At 54.0% G+C, this 21,672-nt stretch overlaps 2 protein-coding genes across 3 annotated transcripts in view; one reads left to right on the top strand and one right to left on the bottom strand.

Moving 5' to 3' along the window:
- Positions 1–7,586, top strand: part of MEGF8 (multiple EGF like domains 8) — a 54,678-nt gene extending 47,092 nt beyond the window's left edge. Inside the window, 4 exon segments of the mRNA XM_032249214.1 lie at positions 37–167; positions 655–787; positions 4,436–5,632; positions 5,634–7,586. Coding sequence (XP_032105105.1) covers positions 37–167; positions 655–787; positions 4,436–5,632; positions 5,634–5,711 — 1,539 coding nt within the window. The 3' untranslated portion in view covers positions 5,712–7,586.
- Positions 7,587–11,880: 4,294 nt separating this feature from the next.
- On the bottom strand, positions 11,881–14,872 carry CNFN (cornifelin). 2 transcript variants are annotated; one of them, XM_032249324.1, is made up of 5 exons: positions 14,783–14,828; positions 14,040–14,161; positions 13,468–13,581; positions 12,199–12,335; positions 11,881–12,101 (listed from the first exon to the last, which is right to left on the bottom strand). In XM_032249324.1, the coding sequence occupies exons 2-5, from the start codon at positions 14,074–14,076 to the stop codon at positions 12,012–12,014; spliced, it is 378 nt and encodes a 125-aa protein (XP_032105215.1). In that variant the 5' UTR covers positions 14,077–14,161; positions 14,783–14,828; the 3' UTR covers positions 11,881–12,011. The 2 variants fall into 2 exon arrangements, with proteins under 2 accessions (XP_032105215.1, XP_032105216.1); XM_032249325.1 differs by lacking the exon at positions 14,040–14,161 and having other exon boundaries at positions 14,783–14,872.
- Between the last annotated feature and the right edge of the window lie 6,800 nt (positions 14,873–21,672).

Here is a 21,672-nt window from a genome sequence, read left to right as displayed (position 1 = left end):
TGCTTTTCTGTGATCACACTGTCCTTGCTTGACCAGATTGAAAACTGGGTGACAGAGGGTCCTAGCGAAGATGAGGCCGTGTGTGTGAGCTGCCAGAATAACAGCTATGGGGATAAATGTGAGAGCTGCCTGCACGGCTACTTTCTCCTGGACGGGAAGTGCACCAAGTAAGAGGAAAGGGCCGGGGAGCCCGCCCTTTGAACTGGGAGTAGCTCTGGAACCAGACTCCCTCCTTAGTCCCGTGTCCTCAGTCAGGAGGGGATCACATCCCCAGGGAGCACCCAGGCTGGGGTCATGGTGAGGAAGGAGCTGGAATGTGATGCCGACCCCTACCTCCAATGTTAGTGCTGAAGTGCAGGCCACAGAGCGGGCTGATGGAGAACGAGATGGGGTGGCTGAGGCCAGAGGCCTTGGAGCAGCCTCTCCTTTCCGTCTCCTCCTTTCTGAGTGTTCAGTGAGTGCTGGAGTCTGTGCAGCTCAGGTTCCAACCCCAATGGCAATTTAACTGCTTTGTGGCCTTGGGCAAACAGCTTGACCTCTGTGAACCTCAGTTTCCTCCTCTGGCCTGTTGCACACAGTTGAGCTCACATATGCGGTGTCCATCCTGGGTCCCTGCAGGCCATGGGGGCTCCATAACCTCAACTTCTTCCCCAGATGCCAGTGTAACGGCCACGCAGACACATGTAACGAGCAGGATGGGACGGGCTGTCCATGTCAGAACAACACAGAGACGGGCACGTGCCAGGGCAGCTCCCCCAGTGACCGTAGAGACTGCTACAAGTACCAGGTGCGGCTGCAGAAGCGAGTGATGGGCCTGGCCCTGTGGGGGTCAGGGCTGGGTGAGGTAGCCAGGCTCGGGCAGGACTGACAACATGACTACTAGTCAGTGGTTTTGGGATCAAGGCCAGCTTGACAGACTGCTCCTGAGCCCCACGCAGTTATAGGCCCTGGGCAGTGATACTGGGGATCCAGATTTGAGCCTCTGGGGGCTCTCAGACTGGTGGGGAGACAGTCTCCATTTCAGATAGTCACAGCTAGAGGTAGCACATGCCAGGAAATCTACCGCATGGTAGCTCAACCGAAAAATAAAATAGGCTGGGCATGGTTACTCATGCCTTTAATCCCAGAACTTTGGGAGGTTGAGGTGGGAGGATCACTTGAGCCCAGGAGTTCAAGACCAGCCTAGGCCACATAGTGAGACCCCCATCTCTGAAAAAAATTTAAAAATTAGCCTGGCATGGTGGCATCCATCTGTGGTTCCAGCTACTTGGGAGGTGGAAGTGGGAGGATTGCTTGTGCCCAGGAGGTTGAGGCTGCAGGACTCTGTCTCAAAAAAAAAAGAAGAAGAAAAGAAAATATATTTACTCTTAGAACTGAGGGTCTTCTGAATCTAGCAATTCCAAAGGGGGAAAAAAAAGAACCGAGGATCTTGGATCTACCTTCAGGACTGGTTGGATCCAGGTGCTCACAGAGTGCTATCAGGAGTCTCTCTGCATCTTGACTCTGCTTTCCTCTGCACTGGCTTCATTCTCAGGCAGATTTTCCCCGATTGGCAGACCCCTCTGATGAGCTGAGACTAGCAGAGTTCTCATATCATTTAATACCCAGATTCAAATTCCCCTTGAGTGCATGTCCCTTTTTCTACTGCAAGGAGGCTCCTGGAGCCCCTGCATTGGCCACCTGGCTGGCTGCTGTGTTCCAGGCTTGCCTGCATGACGTCCCAGGCTCCGTCCTTAGAGTACAGCTCCCACCACCCCACCCACCCACCTTCTCTGTGCAGACTCACAGGGAAGAGAAAGTCCTTTGCTCTTAGTCTCCCTTACCCAGCTACAGAAACATAATAGCTACAAAGATGCAACTCCACCCCAAATGGCAACAGTTTTACAAGCCCTTGAGGATTCTGTCCTGGGCCAGAATTTCTGCTTTCTTTTTTTAATTTTTAATTTAATTTTTTTTGGAAACAGAGTCTTGCTCTGTCACCCAGGCTGGAGTGCAGTGGTGTGATCTTCGCTCATGGCAGCCTCCACCTCCTTGGTTCAAGTGATCCTCCTACCTCAGCATCCTGAGTAGCTGGGACTACAGGCGCATGCCACCATGCCCAGTTAATTTTTTTGTATTGTAGTAGAGACAGGGTTTCACCATGTTGCCCAGGCTGGTCTCAAACTTCTGATCTCAGGCAATCAGCTTGCCTTGGCCTCCCAAAGTGCTAGGATTACAGGTGTGAGCCATCACACCTGGCCTAGAGTTTCTGCTTTCTTGATAAGGAAAGGGTCTGTTGGCTTTTACCAGGGAGTCTCAGAGATCAGATCAGACCTCCTCCTCTACCAGGTCTGTTGGCTGTTCAGAAGTAGCAGTTTTTCTTGGTTCTTTTTTATGTGTTTATGTTTGAGACAGGGTCTGGCTCTGTCACCCAGGCTGGAGTGCAGCGGTGCAATCTCAGCTCAGTGCAGCCTCCGCCTCCCGGGTTTCAGTCACCCTCCCACCTCATCCTCCTGAGTAGCTGGGGCTACAGGTGTGCACCATCATGCCTGGCTAATCTTTATAAATATTTTGGTAGAGATGGGGCCTGACCATGTTGCCCAGGCTAGTCTTGAGCTCCTGAGCTGAAGCAATCCACTCACCTGGGCTTCTCAAAGTGTTGGGATTACAGGCCTGAGCCACCATGCCTGGTCCAGTTTTTGTTTTTGTTTTTTGATACAGGGCTTACTCTGTCACCCAGGCACAATCATAGTTCACTGCAGCCTTGAACTCCTGAGCTCAAGTGATCCTCCCACCTCAGCCTCCTGAGTAACTATAACTACAGGCACACACACCACCATGGCTGGCTAATTTAAAAAAAAAAAAATTAAGATGGGGATCTTACTGCGTTGCCCAGACTGGTCTTGAACTCCTGGGCTCAGGTGGCACTCCTGCCTCAGCCTTCCAAAGCACTGGGATTACAGGCATGAGGCACTGCACCTGTTTTCTCTTGGTTCTAATAGTGATTGCAGTAATAGCTAGAATGCCAGGAGCGCCTGCCGCAGAGCTGGATACAGTACTGTGGAGACAGTGGTGACAGCATAGATGGAAAAGGCTTCGCAAGACTGTGCTGGGTCCTCAGTGGGGTACAGACTTAAGAGGAAGACAGATTCAGAGACATTAAATGTCCTAGCTGGGTGCAGTAGCTCATGCCAGCAATCCCAACACTTCGAGAGGCTGAGGCGGGTGGATCACCTGAGGTCAGGAGTTCGAGACCAGCCTGGCCAACATGGGGAAACCCCATCTCTACTAAAAATACAAAAATTAGTTGGGCATGATGGTGTGCACCTGTAATCCTAGCTACTCAGGAGGCTGAGGCAGGAGAATCACTTGAACCCAGGAGATGGACGTTGCAGTGAGCTGAGATCATACCACTGCACCCAGCCTGGGCAACAGAGCGAGACTCCGTGACAAAAAAAAAAAAGTCTTGCCACAGATCAAGCAGTCAGTTAGGCTTGGAGCCTGGAGTGACCCTGGTCTGATCTCAGAACTTGAGTGGTTTCCACTAAGCCACAGGAATCATGGCGGTTATCCAGCCGCACCTTCATTCAGCACAGTCACTGAGCACCTAGTATATGCCAAGCACTGTGTGGGTTGCTGGGGACACAGCAGGGAACAAAGCAGGCAAGTGTTCTGTCCTTAGGAGTTTGCGTTCTCACGGAGGCGTCCAGATACGAACAGACCCGTCAGATGCTCGTGTGTTAGACAGTGATAAGCTCAAAGGAAAGTTAAGCAGAAAGAGGGGCTGGGCTGTTGGGGAGTGGAATGGTAGACACAGTGGCCAAGGAAGGCCTAGATGAGAAGGAGGCTCTTGAGCAAAGACCTGAAGGAGGTGAGGGTGCCTGACAAGCTGACAGGTGAGAGGAGAACCATGCAGGCAGATGGTCTGCCACTGCAAAGGCCCTGGGGTGGGAAGGTGCCTGGCATGGTCTAGAAGTAGCCAGGCAGGCGGGCAAAGCTGGCTGACCCTGCGCCGAGTGCCATGCACATGATCTCAGTGGTCCTGAGAGCACGCTGTGGTTGCTCCCTGTGTGCAGAGCTCATGGGTTAAGTCTATGTGTTCAGGCTCAGTGAGGTTAAGTCGCTGGTCCAAGGCCACACAGCTAGCCAGGAGGTAGAGTCAGAATGCAGCAGTGCTCTTTATTGCTGTACCTCAGAGTGCCAGAAGCCTCTGTATCAGGGTGCTCAGGTCACTAGGGTGACACCAGGGGCAGCAGTGCTGGAGTGTCAGGTCCTGGCAGTGTCTACACTGTGGCAGAGAAGTTCCAGGGGGTCACAGGGAAGTGACCAGGGCAGTGGAGGGTGAGGCCCAGGGCAATGGCCACTTAGCAATGGGTATAGAATATTCACCACTGCTGCTTGAGGGACAGGCTGGCACCGCGCTCACCCCTGATGGCCACCGCCTCTCACCCCGCAGTGCGCCAAGTGCCGGGAATCGTTCCACGGGAGCCCGCTGGGCGGTCAGCAGTGCTATCGCCTCATCTCAGTGGAACAGGAGTGCTGCCTGGACCCCACGTCCCAGACCAACTGCTTCCACGAGCCCAAGCGCCGGGCACTAGGCCCCGGCCGCACTGTCCTCTTTGGTGTGCAGCCCAAGTTCACCAACGTGGACATCCGCCTGACACTGGACGTGACCTTCGGCGCTGTGGACCTCTATGTCTCCACCTCCTATGACACCTTCGTGGTCCGTGTGGCCCCTGACACCGGCGTCCATACTGTACACATCCAGCCACCCCCACCCCCACCACCCCCGCCACCCCCGGCAGATGGTGGGCCGCGGGGGGCTGGGGATCCAGGAGGAGCAGGAGCAGGGGCCAGTAGTGGGCCGGGTGCCCCAGCAGAGCCACGGGTGCGGGAGGTGTGGCCACGGGGCCTGATTACCTACGTGACAGTGACAGAGCCGTCAGCAGTGCTGGTGGTCCGCAGCGTGCGGGACCGACTGGTCATCACCTACCCGCACGAGCACCATGCCCTCAAGTCAAGCCGCTTCTACCTGCTGCTGCTGGGCGTGGGAGACCCGAGCGGGCCCGGCGCCAACGGCTCGGCGGACTCGCAGGGCCTGCTCTTCTTCCGGCAGGACCAGGCCCACATCGACCTGTTTGTCTTCTTCTCCGTCTTCTTCTCCTGCTTCTTCCTCTTCCTCTCACTCTGTGTGCTCCTCTGGAAGGCCAAGCAGGCCCTGGACCAGCGACAGGAGCAGCGCCGGCACTTGCAGGAGATGACCAAGATGGCCAGCCGCCCCTTCGCCAAGGTCACTGTCTGCTTCCCACCTGACCCTGCTGCCCCGGCCCCTGCCTGGAAGCCCGCTGGGCTCCCACCGCCTGCCTTCCGCCGCTCTGAGCCCTTCCTGGCACCCCTGCTGCTGACAGGGGCTGGTGGGCCCTGGGGACCCATGGGAGGGGGCTGCTGCCCGCCAGCCATCCCTGCCACCACTGCTGGGCTGCGAGCTGGGCCCATCACCCTCGAGCCCACAGAAGATGGCATGGCCGGCGTGGCCACGCTGCTGCTCCAGCTGCCTGGTGGGCCCCATGCACCCAATGGTGCCTGCCTGGGGTCAGCCCTTGTCACACTGCGGCACAGGCTGCACGAGTACTGTGGGGGCGGCGGGGGTGCGGGGGGGCAGTGGGCATGCGGCAGGCGTGGGCCGGAAGGGACTGTTGAGCCAGGACAACCTCACCAGCATGTCCCTCTGACCAGCCCAGGGTCCTCATCCACAGCAGCTGGGTCGCCTGACAGGGCCACCCTGAACTTGGGCCCCTCCACCTGGGGGACCCTGGACACCATCTCCTTAGAGACCACTGGCTCCCTTCTCCCAGGGGTACCCAGTCACTCCTTTGTTCTGCATTTAGCAGCTATTTATTGAGTACCTGCTCTGTGTCAGGCACTGTCATAGGCGTGGGGCAAAGCAGGAATCTAGAGATGAGGTTCCCTGATCTCATGGGACTTAGGTTCTAGAGAAGGGAGACAATCAGCACACGCACACACCCCACACATGCACGCACACACACATGCACATGTGCACACATTAGTAAGATGGTTTCAGAGAGGGAGAAGTACTGTGAGGCCTCCAGAAGACGTGGCAGTGAGGGATGAAGGGGTGAAGTCAGCTGAGCTGACTTCAGAGAGGCCAGACTGAGAATGCCTGAGAAGAACCAGCCATGGGAAGAGCTTCGGGAAGCGAAGGCAGGTAGAGGCCCAGAGGTGGGAGCAGGCTTGTTTTATTAGAAGGACCAGAAAACTGGCAAGTGTGACCCAGTCTAAGTGTGAGGAGACGAGGCTGGGGACGGGCAGGGGCTGGACCACCTGGGGCCTTGTGGGCCCCACATAGGATTTGGGATTTTATTCTCAGAGCAACTGGAAGCTGTTGGATGGTTTGATGAAGGGGAGTGACAGGATCCTATGTACCTATCTGAGAATTTAAGAGGTTACTCAGGTGTGCTGTGGAGAATGGATTGGAGGGACAAGAGGGACAGCAGGGGCATGGTGGGCCAGAGCAGGGTGGTGGCAGTGAGGGAGTGGAGCTCAGACGAGGATGTGTGTGGAAGAATGGGATGATGGTGTGGATGTCAGGGCGAGGGAGGAGACAAATCCATCATGACCCTTAGCTTTGTGGCCTGAACTGTGGGTGGATGTGGAGGTTGTTGATTGAATGGGGCAGACTGGGGCTTGTGAGAAAGATCAGAGTCTGGTTCTTGATGTGAGATGCCCTTCAGACAAATCTTCAGTCAGGTCCAACTAGGATACAGAAACACTAGGAGTATTTCAACAGCAGAAATTGAGTGGCGGTATTGATAGCGCTGGCAAGGGAAGCAGCTGGGAAGAGACAGATGGCACCAGGAGACAGTTTGGAGGTGAGCAGGACCCCCAGGCTGCAGGGTCAGAGCTCAGTGGTGGTGGTATTACCTGACCGGGGGGTTACCCAGCGAAGTTAGAGCAACAGAGACCTGTTAAGAGAGAGCCTCAGAGGGGACAAAACCTCTGCTTGAGATGCCACTCTAGTTGGGCATGGGGGACACTGAGGTTGGGGGTGGAAATGCCGGAACTGTCAACACAGCCCTGTTCCAGACAGTGCTGCCTGGAAGATTTCTGGGCTCTCCCGAGGGGCTGCCCCACACCCAAGCCACCTCCTTGGACTCCTGTCCTTTCCCCCTTGAGGACCTCCCTCCCTTCGACATGAGCTGTCTTGAACTTGGGACTCGCCTTTCCCGAGATGTCCATCACCAGCTCCTGGAGGAACTGGACCCTGCATCTTTCGCTCGTGTGGAACCTCAGTGTGAGAGGCCCTGCTAATGCGTGCATATCAGAGGCAGCAGGGGCCACATCCGAAGAAGAGGGGAGCGGTGGAATTAACAAAAAGTGTGGGGAAGACCCAGGTGTCTCAGCACATCTGCACATGTCACAGGAGGGATGGGTCTCAGCTCTGACCCAGCCCCGAATGCTGGATAACTGGGATAATTGCCGTTATGATGGGGCCACCTCCAAGCTGGGGTGGCTTTGTTCCTGGGTAAAGGGTCTGCCATGACTGAGTGCAGTAAATACCAATAAACAGCTCTTGTTTGTTTCCCAGAGGAATGTGCTGAGGGGAGACGTGGGCAGTGAGGCCTTTGACCCTCCCCTATAGATCTTCTGCAGGTTGACCCCAGTTTGGCTCAGGAGGGAAAACAGGCTGCCTTGGTCCCAGCTATGGCTTTGGTTTTGTTTTATTTTTTGCTTTTTGGGGGGACAGAGTCTCGCTCTGTCACCCAGGCTAGAGGGCAGTGGCACCTTCATATCCCAGGTTCAAGTGATTCTCATGCCTCAGCCTCCCAAGTAGCTGGGATTATAGGCACTCTCCCCCATGCCCGGCTAATTTGTTTATATCTTCAGAGGAGACGGGGTTTTAACATGTTGGCTGGGCTGGTCTCAAACTGACCTGAAGTGAGCCGCCTGCCTTGGCTCCCAAAGTGCTGGAATTACAGGCGTGAGCCACTGTGCCTGGCTAATTTTTGTATTTTTAGTAGAGATGGGGTTTCACCATGTTGGTCAGGCTGATCTTGAACTCTTGACCTCATTATCCACCCGCCTCAGCCTCTCAAAGTGCTGGGATTACAGGTTGGAGCCATTGTCCCTGGCCCATGGTATTTTCATACTTTGTGGGCATTTTAAGGGATTTTCAGGGCTTACTTGGACTTCACATGAGTTTTGCCTTTATGAGCTGACAGTAGCATTTACCCTCCAGGATGTGACCGTGAACTTGCACTTATATGAACTGAGCAGCACGTCCTGGACTGTTTGCTTAACATGTTACTGCTGTGGTTTCATTTGGCCTTTCCAACAACCATATGAGGTAGGTACCCTGTAATCCCCATTTGCAGATGAGAACACAGAAGGTCATAGACATGGGTTTGTTGTTGCATGACGGCTGTCAGTTGACTCTCAGACACATGTGCCTGACCAGCATGCTCTTCTGCCTCCTGAGGAAGGACCACTTAACTTAGGTTGATGGAGCTGAAAGCTGTCCCAGCACAGAGCGGGCACTGGGCAGGGTCCAAAAGAGTTGATTTCTCAGCCGGGTGAGGTGGCTCATGTCTATTATCCTAGCACTTTGGGAGGCCGAGGCAGGTGGATCACCTGAGGTCAGGAGTTCAAGACCAGCCTGGCCAACATGTCGAAACCCTGTATCTACTAAAAGACAATTATCTGGGCATGATGGCATGTGCCTATAGTCCCAGCTACTTGGGAGACTGAGGCAGGAGAATCACTTGAACCTGGGAGGCAGAGATTGCAGTGAGCTGAGATCATGATACTGCACTCCAGCCTGGGCAACAAGAGTGAGACTCTGTCTAAAAAAAAAAAAACAAAAAAAACAATTTCTGCTGGGGATAAGGCAGAATTTAGCAATTAGAGAGCTAAGGAGCTCTAGATGTGCTGCCCTTAGAGGGAGTCCTGAGGCCGTGGAGTTTCTATTGCATGAGCAGAAAGGAGCTAAGGTTCTTCAGGACTCCTCTGTGTTATGCACAGACTGCTCAGGTGAGGTCTCTTCCTAACAGTCATCCTGTGACTTTGCCTTCCTAAGCAGACAATCTGCATCATGACTGGGCCTTTTCCCTGGGATGCATAGCCACGCTCCCTCCGACTCTGACAAATGGCCCATGGTACGTGTTCCTCCCTCCATGTCAGCCCTCAGCCGTCGCTTCTCCCTGCACACACCTGAGTGCAATAGCGCATGCTGAGGTGGGGGAGAGTCAGGGCACGGAAGGCTGGACGCCTGGGTTCTAGCCCATGTGTGGCTCCCAACCCCCTGGGGACTTCAGAGATAGAGGAAATATTTTACTGAGGGCCTACAGCCCTCCAGGCACTGTGCTGGGTGCTTGGCGTGAGTCTTGGTCTTCCCAAAGTCATCGCTGGGAGGTGACAGCTTGGTTTTCCATTTTGCCCATTTGAAAGCTCTGTTGCCTAAGAACTCAGGGCTAATTGAGACAAGCCAGACTATGACACAAGCCTGTCTCTGTTGCCCCACACATTACCTCCAAAGTGGCTTCCCTTTTCTAAGCCATTGTCTTCTGATTACCTGCATTGTGCAGGGAGCTGGGGACAGAGCAGTGAACAAGTTCTCTGCCCTCATGGAGCTGATAAGCCAGCGTACTGCCCAATAATAAGTAAATCATGCAACATGCTGGAAAGTGACCAGAAAAGGCAGTGAAAGAGCAGGGGATTGGCGCTTGCTTTTTTTTTTTTTTTTAATTTTTTTAATTTTTTTTTTTTTTTTTGAGAGGGAGTTTCACTCTTGTTGCCCAGGCTTGAGTGCAATGACGTGGTCTCGGCTCACTGCAACCTCTGCCTCCTGGGTTCAAATAATTCTCCTGCCTCAGCCTCCCAAATAGCTGGGATTACAGGCACCTGCCACCACACCTGGCTAATTTTTGTATTTTTAGTAGAGACTGGGTTTCACTATGTTGGCCAGGCTAGTCGCGAGCTTCTGACCTCAGGTGATCCACCCACCTTGGCCTCCCAAAGTGCTGGAATTACAGGTGTGAGCCATCGAGCCTGGCCTGGCACTTGCTATTTAACATAAGATGGGATGGGAAGGGCTCTCTCTTAAGATGACACATGAACAGAAATGAGGGAGTGAGCCAGAGGGACATCTGAGGGAAGAGCATTCCAGGCCGAGGGAACAGCTAGTGCAAAGGCCCTGAGGTTGGAGTGTGCCTGACATTTCAGAGAAACAAGACTCGTGGTTGGAGCAGAGAGGGAATAAGGGGAGATAGAGAGACAAGGTCACAGAGGGAACAAGAGCCACATCCTGCTGTCCCCGCACCATGGTGAGGACTCAAGCTTCCACTCGTTCAGGGCTGGTGCCATGGGAGGATTCTGAGCCTGGAAGGAATGGGCTCTGACTTGGGTGTGCACAGGATTCCTCTGGGAGGAGGAGGCTAAAGGGGTAGGAGAGGGTAGGAAGGCCAGTCAGGAAGCCCCTGTGTCCACATTGAAGAGGAGAGTGGCCGGAACAAGGTTGGGATAGCAGAGCAGGAAGAAGTGAGATTCTGGATATATTCTGAAAGTAGAACCAGCAGAATTTATTGACAGATTGGACACTGGGTGAGAGAGAAAGTGGCTCAGCAACGTAACAGAGTTTGCTGTTTCCTGGAATGGCAAAGAATAGGCAGAGTCGGTTTGGGGGTTGGGGTAGATCAGCAGTTAAGTTTTGTACATGTCAAATTTGAGATGGCTCTTAAGATATCCTGAGGACTTTAAAAAAAAAAAGCTGGGCATGGTGGCTCAGGCCTGTAATCCCAGCACTTTGGGAGGCTGAGGCGGGCAGATCACAAGGTTGGGAGATCGAGACCATCCTGGCCAATATAGTGAAACCCTGTCTTAAAAAAATAATAATAATAATTTTAAAAAAAGATACCCTGAGGGAAGATGTCACTCAGCGAGTGAGAGAGAACAGCAAATAATAAAGTAACAGTAATATATTAATATTAGAATAGTTACATTATACATATTATAGTAGTATTAACAATGATTTTGGCCAGATGTGGTGGCTCAACTCTGTAATCCCAGCACTTTGGTAGGCCAAGATAGGCGGATTGCTTGAGGCCAGGAGTTTGAGACCAGCCTGACCAAGATGGTAAAACCCCTTCTCTACTAAAAATAGAAATATTAAGCCCGGGTGTGGTGGCTCACACCTGTAATCCCAGCACTTTGGGAGGCCGAGGCAGGCAGATCACCTGAGGTCGGGAGTTCGAGACCAACCTGACCAACATAGTGAAACCCTGTCTCTACTAAAAATAAAAAATTAGCTGGGCGTGGTGGTGCATGCCTGTAATCCCAGCTCCTTGAGAGGATGAGGCACGAGAGTCACTTGAACCTGGGAGGTGGAGGTTGTGGTGAGCCAAGATCGCACCATTGCACTCCAGCCTGGGCAACAAGAGTGAAACTCTGTCTCAAAAAAAAAAAAAAAAAAAAAAACTTTTTTGTTCCAGAGAACCTTAGGCTTGGAAGTTCCCTGCTTTGGAGACAAAAGTCCCCCAAGCGTGTTCGAACTGTGTGCAGGCCAAAAGCCCATAGGTATGGAGCAGGCAAGGGCGCTCTCCTGTGTTTTTCCTTTGAACTTCAGTGCCCCCACCCTCCCAAGATTGACTTTCTGGTTTTGCTTATTTTCAGAATGCAGGCAGCTTCGGGTAGGGAGCCTGCAGCTAAAGGATTAGACGTTTTACTTTGTATGGGTGAGGGCGCCTGGGGTTTGGAGGGATAAAGTGTCAAGGTCACACACTGCCTGTCGGGGTCACACGTAGGCATCTGTTGTGTCCCCACCTCTCTCACCGAACCTCTCTCTCCACCCAGATTCCTACCCTGGGACAAAAATGGATGTGGCCGGAGTTGGTTTTCAGGTTTTTATTGTGGGTGTATTTCTGGCAGCAAGACGGGGGCGGTGGGGCAGGCCTCCCAGGAGCGGCCACAGAAGGCCAGGGAAGACTGGTGGAAAAGGACGGGGAACACCGGGAACTTCTTTACTCTCGGATCTTCAGCTCCCGCGCCATCTGGCAGAGCGCGCAGGGCAGACAAAAGGTGAGGGCCGCCCAGTCGTGCCCGACAGAGCCCTAGAGGGTGGGAGAGAGCGGTCAGGAGCCCTGCCGTGGGTCCCTAGAGGCCAGTCCCCAACCCCCTGCCCCCGCGGGTCCCCGGCCCGGCGCGCACCTGGATGTGGTAGCGCTCGCGCATGCCGGTGCGGATGGAGTGCAGGCCTCCGGGCAGGTAGGGCGCGCAGCAGCACTCCCCGAAGTCGTCGGAGATGCGGCAGGCGAGGCACAGAGGAGCGAAAGTGCCGCACAGACCTGAGCGGGGCGCTGGCGGTCAGGGGCGGGGCCAGCCGGGGCCTCCCGACGGCTCCGCCCCGGGGAGGGGCGCGGCTGACTTGCTCGCGGAGGGACATTGAGGGTCTCAGCCAAGGAGAGGTCCCAGAGGGAGCTCAGGGTTGGGGGAAGCAAAGGAGAGAGCCCCGAGGGAGTTAGAGGTCCGAGGATAGGGTGGCTTAGAGATTGGAAGATAGGGTTTTTCTTTTCTCTTTTTTTTTTTTTTTTTGGGACGGAGTTTTGCTCTTGTTACCCAGGCTGGAGTGCAATGGCACGATCTCGGCTCACCGCAACCTCCGCCTCCTGGGTTCAGGCAATTCTCCTGCCTCAACCTCCTGAGTAGCTGGGATTACAGGCACGCGCCACCATGCCCAGCTAATTTTTTTGTAGTTTTAGTAGAGACGGGGTTTCACCATGTTGACCAGGATGGTCTCGATCTCTTGACCTCGTGATCCACCCTCCTCGGCCTCCCAAAGTGCTGGGATTACAGGCTTGAGCCACTGTGCCCGGCCTTTCTTTTCTTTTTTTTAAGAAATTGAAGCTTTGCTGTCACCCAGGCTGGAGTGCAGTGGTGTGATCACGGGTCACCGCAGCCTCGACCTCCTGGGCTCAAGCAATCCTCCCACCACAGCCTCCCAAGTAGCTGGGACTACTGGTGTGTGCCACCATCCCAGGCTAGTTTTATTTTTTATTTTTGCAGAGATGGGAGTCTCATGTTGCGCAGGCTGGTCTCAAACTCCTGGCCTCAAGAGAGCCTCCTGTCTCGGCCTCCCAAAGTGCTGGGAGTACAGGCATGAGCCACCGCGCTGGGCCAGGAGTTAAGGTTTGAAGAGGGAGTTGGGGGTAACAGGGAGGAAAGCTGAGCATGCAAGGAGGAGATTGAGGGCCCCAGAAGCTGAATGTTGGAAGGCGTGAGGTCAGTAATCTAAGGAGTGCTGGGGGTCTGAGGAAAGGGTGAGCGATAGAGAGTGAGAATTCCGAGTCCAAGGAATGGAGGTGGGAGTGAGGTTAGCAGGAGGTGGGAGGAGGTGGGAGGTAAGTTTCCCTCTCCCACTTCCCCCAGGCCCCGCCCCCCCCCTCCCCGGCCCTGGAGAGGGAGCAGGCGGACACTCACAGACAGGCATGTCATTGCAGCAGTCCGTGAGACCTGTGTGCCAGTCACTGAGCTGGGTCTGGTAGCAGCTGGTGGTGGCGCACTGGGGTTGGCTGGTCACAGGGTAGGACATGGCTGCAGAGGTGGGAGGGATGGTCAGCTGGCAGCCTGGCAGCCTTGCAGCACCTCCTAGGTCCCCGCACTCTCCTGCCACCCTTCCCTCTGCCGGGCAGTCTGGGCGGGGCCACCAGGCCGCCCAATGAAGGGACACAAATGTGCCTCCCCCTTCCCTTTTGCCACGTCTGGGCACCAGCAACCCCAGTCTGTCCCTGTTGATGCTGGCTCCTGCACGTCTGGTTAGGCTGGGGGTGGGGGGCTCCTGCACATCTGAGGAAGGGTGGGAACCACATCTGGGCGGGGCCTGGCAGTGCCGCCTTCTCCTCCACGTCTGGGCTTGGGTTCTGGGTTGCAGCATTTTTGGGGCCTCTGGGGTGGAAGCCGGCGCCGTCTGTCTTCGAAGCAAGGGTGCCCAGGGGAGGGAGGCGGCCGGGTTCCAGTATCGAGAGGGTTGCCAGTCCACCCAGCGATCCCACCTTTGCCTTTCACGTTGTCGTGCATCTCAAACTGCATCTTGCTGGCCCTGAGGAGGTGGCGCTGGGGACGGCAGAAGTGACTGCAGCGACAGTGGCGGAGTCTGTCCAAGGGACGCTGGATACTGGGGAGGCAGGGGGGCAAGGGACTGGGGTTCTGGGGGCTGGGTTCTCAGGGGGAGGGGAGCTGGGGAGAAAGAGGCCAAGTCAGCCTGCTGGCCAGGAGAGACATGGAATAGGGGATGGATAGGGTGGGGGCGAGAAACTCGCCCGTCTCTTTCCAGCTGCCCGACAGATCCCAGAGGACCCGCCCCATACCCGAGATAGAGCTTGAGAGAGACCAAGAAATGGAGATGAACAGGGTCAGAGACAAGGGGAGAAAGATCAGAGCCAGGCGCCCGTAGAGCTGCCACCAGTCATGCCCACATATGCCCAGCATTTCAACTCCTCCAAAAGCCCATCTCACAGGTGAACACTGAGGCTCAGAGATGAGGAGGAGCGCCCCACATCTGACGGCCCAGGCCGAGGGGGTTCATAGAGAAGATACCGGGTCCCAGGACTTCCAAATTCAGCCCAGGCCACCCCAGTTAAGAAGGAGGGATTCTGGGGCATTGGGAAGGACAGAGAAGTCCCGAGAGACAGTCAGAGATAGGGAGACAGAGAGACATGAGTGGGATGAAGAGGAGGGAGAACAGAGCAGAGGCGCCCAACTTCAAAGAAGATGGCTCTGGAGGGGGTGCTCCTACCTGCGGATTGCGATGGCAGTGATGGAGACAGAAGTGTGGAGACACGGGCACTGACTTCTCTGTCTCAGCCCAGAGCCACTTATATGGGCGGCCAGGCAGCCCTGGGCGGGGCTCTGACTGAGATGCTCAGGGAGCCCAGCCGGTCAGGTCGACCCTCTCCCAGCACTGGGATTTCCCGCCTCCCTCTTCACTTCCTTCCCTCCACTTCCCTTCCTGCCTCAGCTCCCAGGATTGAGGGGAGAGAAGGTGGCGGGGGCTCAGCGGGGTCAATGTGTAGAGACCAAAAGAGAAGGAGAGACAGAAGCAGTGTGAGAAGGGCAGGCCGGGAAGTCCCTCTAGACAGAAGGGAGAGAGAGGAGATTCAGAGAGGTGGAAAGATGCCAAGAAACAGAGGGCTGCAAACATGGGAGAAGAAAGAAGAGGGGAGATGGGTGAGGCGTGGTGGCTGTCACTTGTAATTTCAACACTCTGGAAGGCTGAGCGGGGAGGATCGCTTGAGCCCAGGAGTTGGAGACCAGCCTGGGCTCAAGGGAGACCCCATCTCTACAAAAATTACAAATAAAATTAACTGGGCATGGTGGCATGCACCTGTGATCCCAGCTGCTTGAGAGGCTGAGGCAGGAGGATCGCTTGAGTCCAGAAGGTTGAGGCTGCAGTGAGCTGTGTTCTCGCCACTGCACTCCAGCCTCAGTGACAGAAGAAAAGGGGAGCTGGGAGACAGAAGAGAGATGGAGATGGAAAAGTGGAGAGGCAGGTGGGAGGTGGGGGGATCACTGAACAGGCTTAGAGGGCAGGGAAATGGGGAGAGGTGCTGGGTGGGGAGACGGAAAGGCGGGGTGGTGGAGGAGAGAGTGCTGTGTGGGACTCTCCTTTCAGGGTCTCTCTCATCTCTTTCAGTGATGTCCGTACTTTCCTGGGAGAGGGGGACAGTGTCCTCCCCATTCAAACCAGAAGACACATGGGGGGCAGTGTGTTTTGGGGGATGACTCATGTTAGAACCAAAGTAAAGAAACATACCTCACCCCAGCTCCAAATTGGGCAGGGAGGAGGCTGGGAACTCAAAAGCCACAGTTCCTGAAGGACGTGAACGTGACCCAGGACTCCTGGGTCCTGATGGAGCAAAGGACTGGGGGCCTGGAGCCCTGGGTCTGAGGGTGGAGGGGCTGGGGGCCCGGACTCCTGCATCTCATGAGACCAGGCTGCACACCCCTCAGTAGGATAGGGGTCCTAGGATTCCACAGAGCTGGGCTCCTGGGGAGGAGCTGGGGGCCTGGATGCCTGAGCCACCAAAGTCTCCCCCCAACAGGCCTGACAGGATTGGGAAATGACTCAATCAGGGAAGCAGTGTTAGAGCTGGGTGGGGTACCTAGCACGGGTGTCACCCCAAAAATGTAGGAGGCACTACAAAATTGGGGTGTCACCTGCAGAGAAGGTGGTGTCATCACCCCACTGGGTATGGGGTGATGGCAGGTGGATCGCCCTGCCAGCCTGGGATCCCAGGTGTCCCCTCCCTGCTTCCAACATATTAGGACCCAAGCCTTGGGCTCCAAGCACCACCCAGATGGTTGGGTGTCCTTGTCCCCAGAACTGCTGGCAGCGCTCACCGTCTTGCCTGTGTATGTCAGTCATTGGTCCTGGAGCCTGAATGTCTGGGGGACATCTCCCCACTTCCTTTTTTTTTTTCTTTTTTTGAGATGGAGTCTCGCAATGTGGCCTGGGCACTCTCTCGGCTCACTGCAACCTCCGCCTCCCAGGCTCAAGCGATTCTCCTACCTCAGCCTCCTAAGTAGCTGGGATTACAAGTGCCCCCCCCCCGACGCCTGGCTAATTTTTGGTATCTTTAGTAGAGACAGGGTTTCACCATGTTGGTCAGGCTAGTCTCGAACTCCTGACTTCTTGATCAACCTGCCTCAGCTTCCCAAAGTGTAGGGATTACAGGTGTGAGCCCAGCCCTTCTCCCCGATTCTCTCCTACCATCCCTGTCTCCCGTCTCTGAATCTTCATCTCTCACCCTGCATCTTCCTCTCTCCAGCTGGGAATCTCCCTTTCTTTCCTCATCTCTGCAAATCTGTTTACAAATCTGTCTCTCCATCTCTGGGTCTCTCTCCTCCTAGGCTCTGTGTCTCTGTGCCCTTATCCCGGGGTCTCTGTCTCCTATGTCAAAATCTCTTCTGAATCTGGCTTCCCATCTCTCTTCCTCTCCAGATCTGCCCCGTGGAGGCAGCCACAAGGCCCCATTTCCCCTGCTGTCCAGAATAAGGGTGCAGGTGACTCAAGGTCAGTCATCTCCAAGGACCCTAGGGCTTCCAGGATGATACTCTGAGTTGTCCTCAAGTTTCCTCTCTCACTCCTGACACAGCCTGGGGGCCCCAATTAGATCTAGCAATTCATGCAGGTGAGGAAATTGGGACTGGGAAAGCTGTGAAGTGGCCTGCTTGGGGGCGAGGAGGGCCGTGAGCAGGAGGATGAGCTCCTGGGAGGCTGAGGAGTGATGGTGGCCCAGTCATCAGGCATCAGCCTACATCCCCCTCAAACAGGGTTGCCACATAAAATACAGGATTCTAATCCCAGCACTTTGGGAGGCCAAGATGGGCAGATCACGAGGTCAGGAGATCGAGACCATCCTGGTCAACATGATGAAACCCCATCTCTATGAAAAGTACAAGAATTAGCTGGGCGTGGTGGTGCACACCTGTATTCCTGGCTACTCTGGTGGCTGGGGCAGGAGAATCACTTGAACCCAGGAGGCAGAGATTGAAGTGAGCCAAGATCGGGCCACTGCACTCCAGCCTGGCAACAGAGCGAGACACCATCTCAAAAAACAACAACAAAAAAACCCAGGATTCTGTAAAATCTGAAATTCAGATAAGCAACAAACACTTTTTTTTTTTTTTTTTTTTTTTTAGTGTAAGTATGTTTTATGTAGTATTTGGGACATATTTATACTAAAAAAGTATTTGTTATTTATCTGAAATTCAAATTAAATTGGGCTTCCTATATTTTTATTTGCTAAATCTGGAACCCTGTAATCAAAGACAGAGGAATCCGGAACTCCAGTCCCCTCTTTTCCCAGAACCTAGGAGTCCAGTCCCCAGCCAGACTTCCTTAGGATCTGAGCACCCAGGTCCCAATCCTCCTCCTCCCCCTTAGAAGGAATGGGGCACCCAGCCCCCTCCTCCCTCAGAAATACAGGAGTTCAGGCTCCCAGCCCCTTTCTCCCCAGAACCCAGGCGTCCAGACCAGGTCGAGTCCAGTTGCCCAACGTGTGTTTCACAAGGTGGGTTGTGCCATCTGTGGCCCTGGGGAAACCGGTTGGGCTGAGCGGACAAGTGGGGTGGCCCCCTTCCCATCCTCAACCTGCTGTTTCCTTGAGGGCCAGCCCAGCGGGGCTGGGAGCGGAACAGGAGGGACTCCAGGAGCTCTGGGTGTGCCCCTGTGTTCCGGTCTGGGTGTGTTGTGTCTGTGTGTGGTTGTGGCCAATTGTCATGACAATCCCCAACTGTCATGATGTGTCTCTTTGTGCTTTTTCTATGGTCTGCGGTGTGATGTGAGAGGGTCTGTTCTATTTGTGTCTGTATTGTCCTCCTGTGAGTCTACACTGTTGCTTGGGTGTGTTCTCAGTTATTGTTGATTCTATAATTCTGATTGGACTAAGCAATTACTTATTAAATGGTAGCCTTATGTGATGGACTCTGGAGCCAGAAAGCCTGGGTTCAAATTTTTTTTTTTTTTGAAATGGAGTTTCGCTCTTGTTGCCCAAGTTGGAGTGCAACGGCACGATCTCGGCTCACTGCAACCTCCGCCTCCTGGATTCAAGTGATCTCCTGTTTCAACCTTTCTAATGGCTGGGATTACAGGCCTCCACCACCATGCCTGGCTAATTTTGTATTTTTAGTAGAGATGGGGTTTCACTATGTTGGCCAGCCTGGTCTCAAGCTCCAGACCTCGGTAATCCACCCGACTCAGCCTCCCAAAATGCTGGGATTACAAGTGTGAGCCACAGCGCTTGGCTCCAAATTATTTTTTTGTTGAGACAAAGTCTCACTCTGTTGCCCAGGCAGGAGTGCATTGAGTGGGAGAACTCACTGCAGCCTTGACCTCCCCGGCTAAGCGATCCTCCTACCTCAGCCTCCTGAGTAGCTGGGACCACAGGTATGTGCCACCATACCAACTTTTTTTTTTTTTTTTTTTAAACAAAGTCTTGCTCTGTCTCCCAGGCTGGAGTGCAGTGGTGAAGTGGTGCAATCTTGGCTTACTGCAACCTCCACCTCCCAGGTTCAAGTGATTCTTCTGCCTCAAGCCTCCCTAGTAGCTGGGGCTACAGGCGTGCACCACCACACCCGACAAATATTTGTCTTTTTTTTTTTTTTGAATAGAGATGGGATTTCACCATATTGGTCAAGCTGGTCTTGAATTCCTGACCTCGTGATCTGCCTGCCTCGGCCTCTCAAAGTGCCGGGATTACAGGTGTGAGCCATGGCACCTGGCCCATGCCAGCTGATTTTTAAATTTTTTTTGTAGAGACAGAGACTTGCAATGTTGCCCAGGCTGGCCTCAAACTTCTTGGCCCAAGCAATCCTCCTGCTTCGGCCTCCGAAAGTGTTGGGATTAAAAGTATGAGCCACTGTGCCCTGCCTGGGTTCAAATTCTGACTGCTGGGTTCAAATTCTGACTGCTGGCTGGGCGCAGTGGCTCACACCTGTAATCCACGCACTTTGGGAGGCCGAGGCAGGCAGATCACTTAAGGTTAGGAGTTCAAGACCAGCCTGGTGAATATGGTGAAACCCCATCTCTACTAAAAAAAAACACAAAAAAATTAGCCAGGTGTGGGGGTGTGTGCCTGTAGTCCCAGCTATTCGGGAGGTTGAGACAGGATAATTGCTTGAACCCAGGAGGTGGAGGTTGCAGTGAGCCAAGACTGCGCCATTGCACTCCAGCCTGAGTGACAGAGTGAGACTCCATCTCAAGAAAAATACACCAAATTCTGGCTGCCTATCCTTGGGCAAGTCACTAAACTTGTTTGGACCTCAATTTTCCCACCTATAAGATGGGTTGTTGCAAATAAGGTTGTTTAGAGGATTAAATAAAAAGTGTGCTGGGTGTGGTGGCTCATGCCTGTAATCCCAGCAATTTGAGAGCTGAGGTGGGCAGATCACCTGAGGTCAGGAGGTCATGACCAGCCTGGCCAACATGGTGAAACTCCATGTCTACTAAAAATACAAAAGTTAGCTAGGCGTGGTGGCGGGCACCTCGCCCAGCTACTTGTGAGGCTGAGGCAGGGGAATCGCTTGAATTTGGGAGGTGGAGGTTGCAGTGAGCCGAGATGGCACCACTGCACTCCATCTTGGGCGACAGAGTGAGACTCTGCCTCAAAAAACAATAAAAATAATAATAATAAAAAAGGCTGGGTGTGGTGGCTCATGCCTGTACTCCCAACACTTTGGGAGGCTGAGGTGGGTGGATCACCTGAGGTCAGGAGTTCGAGACCAGCCTGGCCAATGTGGTGAAACACCGTCTCTACTAAAAATACAAAAATTAGCTGGGCATGGTGGCATGTGCCTGTAATCCCAGCTACTTGGGAGGCTGAGGGAGGAGAATCGCGGAGGTTGCAGTGAGCTGAGATCGTGCCATTGCACTCTAGCCTGGGTGACAAGAGTGAAACTCCGTATCAAAATAAAAAAAGAAAAGTACTTGGAATTGTGTCTGTCGCATAGGAAATATTTTGTGTTGCTGCTGCTGCTGCTGATGTGTTCTAGTTGCTGGGGATACTGCTGGGTTCTTCTAGCTCCTACTAGAAAGACAATGAGCAAAGACTAGGGAAGTAACCCCAGTCTTTGCTCATTGTCTTTCTAGCAGGAGCTGGATGCGTGGCCTCTCACTGACTGGGCATGTAATTGCATCACTGGGGTGTCTGTTTTGCATGTGGAATAGGATATTTCTTGTGTGCTGTCATCACGGGTGAGTCTGTGATTGTTTGCCTATGTTTGTGTTTGTGCTTTTAGGCAATGTTGCTGTGTGTGTGTGATTCTTTGATTGTGTGGGTGCAAATGCAAGATCAAATCTAACACAAATTGTGAAGGCACGCGTTTGGTGTGATCTTGTGTTTCTGACTCTGAGGTGCTGGGAATGTGTCTGTAATTGGAGTCTTTAGAACCCTTCTCTCAGCTGTGAGGCCACTCCCCTACATAATGCCCCATAGGTGACCCCTGGGAGAGAGATCCTTCCAAAATGAGCCTCGGTTTCTCCCTAATGGGGATAGTGGGCCCAGTGGCTCAGGGAGAAGCTCAGGGTTGAAAGGGAAGGTGAGAGGAGACCAATGAGAGGAGGCCAGGGAGAGGCTGAGAAACGTGATGGTGACACAGAAAAACAATGGCTGGATGGGGACAGAGAAGAGCTGCACAGAGATGGGGATGTCTGTCCATTCATTCCGTGAGCATGTCCTGCAATGTGCCAGGACCTCTGGTTGGTTCAGGGCCTGGGGGAAAGCGGAGACCCAGAGAGATGAACGCCCACCAGGAATGCTGTTGCTGCCCCAGGGTGGCCCTCTGCCTCCACAGTGGGCTTCAGTGACAGTTCAAAAAAAATTTTTTTTTGAGACAGAGTCTCACTCTGCCACCCAAGCTGGAGTGCAGTGGCATGATCTTGGCTCATTGCAACCTCCACCCCTTGGGTTCAAGCGATTCTCCTGCATCAACCTCCTGAGTAGCTGGGACTACAGGTGCCTGCCACTGGGCCCGGTTAATTTTTGTATTTTTAGTAGAGAGGGGGTTTCACCTTCTTGGCCAGGCTGGTCTTGAACTCCTGACCTCGTGATCCTTCTGCCTCGGCCTCCCAAAGTGCTGGGATTACAGGCGTGAGCCAGTGCACCCGACCCTCAGTGACAGTTCTGA

This window comes from Sapajus apella, unplaced genomic scaffold (genome assembly GCF_009761245.1).
Source record: "Sapajus apella isolate SASKATOON/1434 unplaced genomic scaffold, GSC_monkey_1.0 scaffold68, whole genome shotgun sequence".
Lineage (NCBI taxonomy): Eukaryota > Metazoa > Chordata > Mammalia > Primates > Cebidae > Sapajus > Sapajus apella.
Note: the sequence above shows the minus strand (reverse complement) of the source record. Positions and strands in the feature narration are given on the sequence as shown.